A 7918-nucleotide genomic window follows, 5' to 3' on the forward strand; every position below is an offset into this window, starting at 1 on the left:
TTCTTCCTTTCTTTCTTGCTTCCTTCCTTTCTTCCTTCCTTTCTTTCTCTCTCTCTTTCTTTCTTTCTTCCTTTCTTCCTTTCTTCCTTTCTTCCTTTCCTTCTTCCTTTCTTCATTCGTCCTTCTTCCTTTCTTCCTTTCTTCGAAATTCTTCCTTCTTCCTTTCTTCCTTCGTCCATCTTCCTCTCTTTCTCGTCTTCTTCCATTTCTTTATTTTTTTCTTCTCTTCAATACCATTAATCAAATAAATTGTTCGGTACCTTAACTATACTCTTTTGCCCGATTTTCCTAGCAATGAACACAGTGATAAACAACATTGCAAGCGGATTTAAAATGTCTTAAAACAAGGGCAATATTTCCCTATTTGCACAGACCACGTCTTATCGGCTACATAAATCTATTAGCATTATATCATCATTAGTATTCTTCATAGAAGACGTCGTTGTCTTTCTTATTTTGTATCCATTCCAGCCTTCTTTTCACCACACATTTTGATATCAGGCTTTCAATGCCAGCGCTCAGCTCCAGAGGAGAGACAGAGGGAAGGAACCTCCTCACTACCTTGCCATTATGGTCGATCAAGAACTTGCTGAAATTCCAGGAAAGGTCGTCGCTTCTGATTGGTTCCCAGATGATGTCTTTGGCGCTTTTCATTATGACTCCACCGGGGAGGGGACAGTGTTCCTGGAACATGAGGTTGGTTGTTTGTTTAGTAGATGAAGGGGAAGACTAAGAAGGGAAGAATGGAGATAGATGAGGGTGCCAATGATCAAAAAATTTTTATTTAACTGACAAATAACCTAAAATTAGTAGTTATAACAGTTATAAATATTATGGCCAGCTAGCGCTTTTAAATCCTTACAGTTAACTGACATTTCGATCATTTAAAAAAATAGTGTCATACAGGATCGGAGGTATAGAACAACGCTTATAGAAGGGCCATTATCAGATCTGATCTTGTAGACTTTACAGCTGTTTGAAACGACCGAACATCATACTGAAACAAAGTGTTTCTATAATAAAAGGAATAAACATTTTCTTTAAATCCATGAATACGCTGTCGTTGCCCGAGAACACGGCGTTGCTCAGAAGAGATGCCGTAAAAAAAATTTAGAGGGAAAATAATTAAACTACCAAAGCCCAGACAATTATTGATAAGCGAGAAATGGAAATATTATATTCATAATGAAAAAAGAGGGAAAAAAACAGTAAAGTGTTAGAAAATTTATCACTGACTTATCGATTTTTTCCCCTGAAAATGACGATGATCTTAATCCCATGGTTTGTATCTTCAGATAATTTTGACAATTAAGATTTAAATCTTTACGTTTTCACCTAAGAACTATCGATAAAGAATTGCTATTGCTGGTTTTCACAGCCGCCATGTTGGATGATTCGTCATTCCATGCATGATGACGGTGAACGCCGAAAGCGAGGAACAAAATAATTGTAAAGTATTGTACGTATGGGCTGACTTGACTATCTGTACTGATTCGAATGTAAGGCTATTCAAAGTCCCAGGGTTAGTTCAGAACTTGGTTTTTAAAATAAACGAAACAAGGTAAAACATCTTAGATATAAGAGCTGTAGTTTTCTACCTTGAAATAGGTGTACATTTGGTGTTGTTTCGCGCCATTCACGTCTCCTTTCTCCAGCAATGGGAAAGCTGGTTTGAAACCATTCCCTGGTCGTACATACTTCACACCGTTGAGAATTTCTTCCGGGCTTTCTCCTGGTTCTTGTTTGCCAAACTGGTTACACGGGAATCCCAGAACTGCAAAACCACATCCATCTTCTCTCTCTGCTCCATATTTTTTCATCAATGCATTCATTTGTGGATAATTTAACTTGGTGTAGCCTCAGTAGGTCGCGACATTAACTACGAGTATAACTTTGTGTTTGTACTCGCTCCATTGCACGGGTTTTCCGTACAAATCTTTCAGTTGTATATCGTAGAGCGAGCTTTTGCTCTCTCTACAAGAAGAATTCGTATTCGCTGTAACAGTTGTGGCTAGAAAAAACGCCAAAAGAGACAACGAGAACGATGCTTCCATGTTGAAAGCTCGTTTATCCTCCTTACTTCAATGTTCTTTGAACACGAAGCGGATAAGCAGGATATTGCTTCCAGCTGGCGCGCGTCAAAAGATGACTGAACTTGCGCTTTGAATTTTTCGTCCAATTATATGACAATACAGGCGGAATTTGAATATCAAACAGCTTAGAAAGTCAGCTGATTGATCCACGAGAATCAAGTGTGAAAATCATGCACTATTTTTTCTAACTTCCAAAGTCCAGAGAATGTTTATAGTCTTACAAAGATCCCAAGTTTAACAATTTAATTTTCAAGGAATTCGTAAGTTCCTCCGATCTAATTTGAATTCTAAAAAGCCACAATTACTCATAATATTGTACAAAATTCTTTTGGTTCAAAAAGGAAACTCTTAGCTACCAGTTACTTGCACCATTCTAGCGCTGCTAATAAGGTTTAAGAAGGCTTAAAACAAAAAATATTATAAATAAATTGTCGTAAATAAAGCCGAATTATGCTATGTGTTTTTTTGCTTCAAAGGAAACATCTGCTTCTGTAAAATAGCTATTTACTTTAGAACCAAAACAAAGAGAAAATTAATCATTCTAATTTTTTTTTTTCTTTTCTTTTTTTTGAATGTCCTTTTCTGTTCGCGAAAAAAAATCCTTAATATATTCAACAGAACATAAGAATGCTCCGATTTTAATTTAAAAAGAAACTAAAACGCTTTAGAAAAATTTAATTCGAAACTTTCATTTCAGAAAATTATTTTGTACAGAATTTGTTACAGTCACAACACTCGAACCATGAACACTTAGGTCTTTTTTTTGTCTTATTTTGGACTTTTTTCTGCATAATTATGGCGGCATCCAATCGGCGCCGGGTGTCTAGGAATAACAGATATATTATTCGGGACTTTTTTGAACGGTAAATTTTAATCATAATTTACTTTTTTACTGACATAAGTTAACTGAGATGAAGGACAGAGAAGAGAGCAAAATGGAATAAATTTACTAGCATTTATATTGACGATGCTGATTTATAGTCAACTCAACAATAATTTATGACCAATTTCAACAATCATGCATACATGTATGAATATCAACGCTTATAAACATAAGTCAGTTTGTTTTGTTCGATCTTGATAACATCTAGAGTTACATGTAATAAATGTTCTGCTCTTCTTGCTGTGGTTGCGAAGAACTGCAAGGTAAAAACACTTGTTCGTGTCCCTGTAGCGGCAAACTGCTAGATGATGCAAAAGCCTCATTAGAACCTTGAGCTGGCGTGTTTGCTTGTCCAAAGCTAAATCTCGGTAGAGGACGGTAAATATCAATGCCACGCTTGTACTCCTCGATAATCGACGGAAGTCGCCAGTCGTTAGTCACCTCTATCGGGATTTTGTTAGAAAGAGCCCTCTGCAACACCTGAAGATCTCTGTCGAGCACACTGCGCTCCACATATTTGGCTTGATTTTGTTGCCTGAGTCGCGGTCTCATTACTGCAAAAAAGTTGGATTTTGCACGCTGTCGTGAAGCAACGAAAACATCGTTATCGTTCTTTGCTTTAGAGTACTTATTCTCAAGTTCCTTCAATTCCTTTTGCAACTCACGAATTTCGTTTTGTGTTTCTGGGTGTTTATCTTGTAGTTGACATAAGTTGATATCAGTGCACGGAAATCCTTTGCATCTGGCTTTATTATGTCCCGATTTATGACACACATTGCAAACTTTTCCTCGGCGACCATCAGATTTAGCAGAAAAAATTTCAACTGCCTTTCTCTTCACCTCTAGATGTTGTTTTACACTTTCCACCTGTGCGCTTAGGAGCTGCAGATTTTCTGTGTGTTCGATAGCTCTTTGATCGAGTGCGCTCATTCCCACAGCTTCCTGCCTGGATGAAGAACTGGAACAGGTAAGCGGCGAAGCTTGAGGAGTATCAGTCCAGTGTAATTTTCTCGCAGACTCTGGACGTTTAGGCTGGCTTTGATTTTCTGCTGTTTTGATCTTGTCCAATTCGGCTTCTAAGACTCGTCGTTCAGCCAGTAACAACTTGTTAGGCGACGGGAAAAATACATCGAGATCATCCGTTTTCACATAAGCCAGTGATCTTCGCTATCTAAAACCTCTTGCTTCGAAATGAGGTGAAAGTCGTTCGAGTTTCATACCCGGAGATAATGATTTTAGCCAAGAGAATACCTCCGTTTCCCGTTCTCCCGCCATCTTCTGGAACACAAGCTAGTTTACTTGGCGCCTTCGGGTCTTTGACATGTGCTCGAACTACTGTCAATCAATGTAACCGCAATGTCTGAAATATACAACCGAGTTTGCAGCAGTTATCGTAGAAACACCTTCCCGAATCGCAATTTCAGTTTCTTTGATAGTTAGTGTAGTATTTCGTCTCAAATAGCATTTTACTTGATGGAAACAATATTCGCATGGATTTAGATGAGGAGAGTAGGCAGGCTGGAACAACAGCCGAACGCCGCTATCTTGCAAGATATCTCGCAGCAACGGCTCTACGAATTGTCCATGGTGGAATCCGCAATTGTCCATAACTATAGTGTCACCATATTCGATTACAGCTGAACCATCTGGTCTGTAAACGGACAGGGCTTCGTCAAAAAAGTTCAACATTTCCATGCCATTTGAAGGACCTCTCACGATGTCATGACAGCTCACACCATGCATAGAATGAAATAAATTGAGAGTGTAGTCGGCATTAGAAGCGTAGCGCTGAAACTCGACAGCTCGTTCACCTTGGTAAGAATGGCCGAACGCGCGGTTTCCTGATGTCACAATAACACTGGATTCATCAAAGAAATGGATTTTAGTAGGGTCTAGCTGTGAGATCTGATCCAGAAAATTGTTTGTGTAGTCGACATTTGGTTGTGACAATGCTTCTGTTGGCACCAGTAGTATAGGGGGTGGGGGTTCCAGCGCAACGACCATCGGAGGATTTCCCGTCTAAAGTGAATTCCTCGATTCGTACCGTTATTACCCGCATCCCATGTCTATGTAGTTAAATATGTTAGTCTATATATGGAGTGCGAAGATTGTAAGAGAACTTTTAAGAAAGAAGCGGACTTAAAGAAGCATTTGAAGATGAAGACGAAATGTATGAGCAGCTATGATTGTGGATGTGGTAAGAAGTTTGAGACTAAGGTTAAATTGTTTTGGCATTGTCAGGATTGTGAGTATGACTACGACGATCTGAAAAGGGTCTGGAATTAGGTATAAGATATTTCCTATTATATAGATGGAATCCCAAAGCAATTTCGAAACGGTGTCAATACCCGGTAACGGTGAGATTGACGTTAGACAGTTTTGGCGTCAGTCAGAAAGGAAGGTCAAGAGAACGCTTCGAAAAGGTATAGAAGAATTAGGAGCCCTGAAAGCGAGTATAATGGTAGAAGTAAGTTTGTCAAAAGATGAGGTAACGACGACAGCAATGCTGCGATCAAAGTCACTGGTTATATTAGAGTCCACGAATCTGGATAGGTCACTCAGCGAAGCCTTAGAAGCAATAATGGAGTCGCTGTCTAACTACACGAAAGAAGGATCAGGTTGGACAGTGGAGGAGGTAGAAGGTATGGAGGTTAGCATGGCAAGGTACGTGCCAATACGAGGAGGAAGTTACGTGCCCCTGCCGGTGTGGGTAGAAAGGAAGAAAGCCATAGTGAACGTAAAGAATGACGACAACCGCTGCTTTATGTGGGCAATGCGATCCGCACTGTATCCAGTAGATAAGGATCCATGTAGACCAAGCAAGTACCCAACAGACGATTTGGAGTGGGACGGCGTGGAAGTTCCCAATGCAGCTGACAGACATACCGATATTCGAGCAGGAAAATGACCTAGCCATTAACGTTTACGGAGTCAGAGACCAAACGATAGTACCACTAGTGTTGTCAAAGAGTAAAGGAGAACGAATACACCTTTTCTACCACGGCGGACATTATTCTTGGGTTAAACATGTTAGCAGACTGTTTTACAGACACACCAAGCACAAAGGTAAGAAATACTTCTGCGATTGCTGCTTATTATCGTTTACCTCCTTAAAGTCTCTAAAGGATCACGACGAAATATGTCGCGGAGTCGAAGAAGTGGCGCAACGTATCCAGATGCCCACAGATAAGAACCTATTGTACTCAGACCATCAAAAGCAGATGCAGGTGCCTTACGTGATATATGCAGACTTTGAAGCGTTGATAACTAAGGAAGAGCAGAAAAGTGGTGCCACGAATAAGGTGGGATTACACGAGATCTGCTCCTTTGGTTACATAGTAGTCAGATCAGATGGTAAGGCCGATCCTCCTGTGATTTACCGAGGTAAGAATGCAGCTAATAAGTTTCTAGAAGCATTGCGAGAAGAGGAGGAAGAGATAAGAGAACAATTAAGACGTCCAAAGAAGATGGTATTTACCAAAGAGAACCAGGAGGCTTTTACCAAGGCAAAGAAATGCCACATTTGCCAACATACGCTTCTCCAGTTTGGAAGACGAGCCAAGAAAGCGTGGGACGAAGATGGAAAGTATCTAGGAGAAGCTCATTTTAAATGTGGTAGGTATACAAGGAAGGGGGAAAAGCCCAACAAGCCTTCCACCCACTGCATTCATCGTCATAAAGCATTCGTTGAGGATTTCTATGTGGATGAGGTTAGAGATCACTGCCACATCACGGGTAAATACAGAGGAGCGGCGCATTGGAAATGCAATATAAACTTCAAAGTAGATCCAGAAATGGAAATACCCGTATTCTTTCACAATTTAAGGGGTTACGACAGTCACTTACTCTTACAAGGAACAGACGGCTCCGAAGTAAAGTGCATACCCAACAACAAAGAAAGGTACATGTCCGTAACCGTAGGCAAGCTAAAGTTCTTAGATTCGCAGCAGTTCATGGCGGACTCCTTAGCAAACTTAGTAAGGTATAACACGGAGTTCCCCATTTCCAGTCAATACGGCGCGGAAAGGAAAGGAGTCTACCCATACGAATACATGGACTCCTGGGATCGCTTTGAAGAACCCCTACCACCCAAAGAGAGATTCTACAGCACCCTAAACGAGTCTGGTATAAAGGACGAGGAGTACCAGCATGCGTTAGATGTGTGGGAAAAGTACTCCTGTGAGAATATGGGAGAATACCACGACATCTACCTACGTTCAGACGTAGTGCTGCTCGCAGATGTTTTCCAAAGCTTTCGAAAGATGGCAATGGAATACTACGGGTTGGATCCAGCGAACTTCTACACGGCTCCTGGGCTTAGTTGGAGTGCGCTGCTAAAGAAGACAAACGCGCAACTGGATCTCCTAACGGAATACGACATGTACCGCTTTATGGAGGACGGTATCCGCGGCGGCGTTTGCGGACCCAGCAGACGATACGCAAAAGCGAACAATCCCACGGTGGAGTACGACCCGGAGAAGCCAACCACATACATTTTCTACTTAGACGCAAACAACCTCTACGGTTGGGCAATGTCGCAGTACTTACCTGTACGCGACTTCGAATGGGACAACATAAAGCCCATAGAGTTTTACCTAAACGTAGGCAAAGAAGACGACAAAGGTTACGTGCTGGAGGTTGATTTGGAATACCCAGAGCACCTGCACGACGCACACGATGAGTTTCCCCTTGCCCCAGAAGCAATAGAAATACCATTTAAGCAGCTGAGTCCGCTGCAGAGGGAAATGTGCCCTGGTTACAAACCGTACAGGAAGCTAACGATGAACCTGATGGACAAAAAGAAGTACGTGGTGCATTACCGCAACCTGCAGTTCTACGTGCGGCACGGAATGAGAGTAACGCACATACACCGCGTTTTGAAGTTCACGCAGGAACCATGGATGCGCTCCTACATTGACTTTAACACGCAAAAGCGTACGCA

General features: G+C 41.2%; 2 protein-coding genes and 1 pseudogene across 3 annotated transcripts; all 3 read right to left on the bottom strand.

Moving 5' to 3' along the window:
- Positions 1-208: 208 nt before the first annotated feature.
- On the bottom strand, positions 209-2162 carry LOC148912768 (glutathione peroxidase-like; annotated as a pseudogene). The gene is made up of 2 exons (XR_016119124.1): positions 1599-2162; positions 209-684 (listed from the first exon to the last, which is right to left on the bottom strand). The product of XR_016119124.1 is annotated as a glutathione peroxidase-like (transcript).
- Positions 2163-2991: 829 nt separating this feature from the next.
- LOC148912769 (uncharacterized) lies at positions 2992-7697 on the bottom strand. The gene has a single exon (XM_089026502.1). It carries the CDS (start codon positions 3904-3906, stop codon positions 3187-3189), a length of 720 nt encoding a protein of 239 aa, XP_088882628.1. The 5' UTR covers positions 3907-7697; the 3' UTR covers positions 2992-3186.
- Positions 4315-4980, bottom strand: LOC148912770 (uncharacterized). Its single transcript, XM_089026290.1, has one exon. The coding sequence runs from the start codon at positions 4978-4980 to the stop codon at positions 4315-4317; it is 666 nt and encodes a 221-aa protein (XP_088882416.1).
- Positions 7698-7918: the final 221 nt, after the last annotated feature.

This window comes from Actinia tenebrosa, unplaced genomic scaffold (genome assembly GCF_029948245.1).
Source record: "Actinia tenebrosa isolate PJP-AT-01 unplaced genomic scaffold, QUT_ActTen_1.0 PGA_scaffold10__47_contigs__length_13832649, whole genome shotgun sequence".
Classification (NCBI taxonomy): Eukaryota; Metazoa; Cnidaria; class Anthozoa; order Actiniaria; family Actiniidae; genus Actinia; species Actinia tenebrosa.

Excerpts from the sequence above, each read along its gene's own strand:
- LOC148912769 (XM_089026502.1), bottom strand. The coding sequence starts at position 3,906 with ATGAGCGCACTCGATCAAAGAGCTATCGAACACACAGAAAATCTGCAG.
- LOC148912770 (XM_089026290.1), bottom strand. The coding sequence starts at position 4,980 with ATGGTCGTTGCGCTGGAACCCCCACCCCCTATACTACTGGTGCCAACA.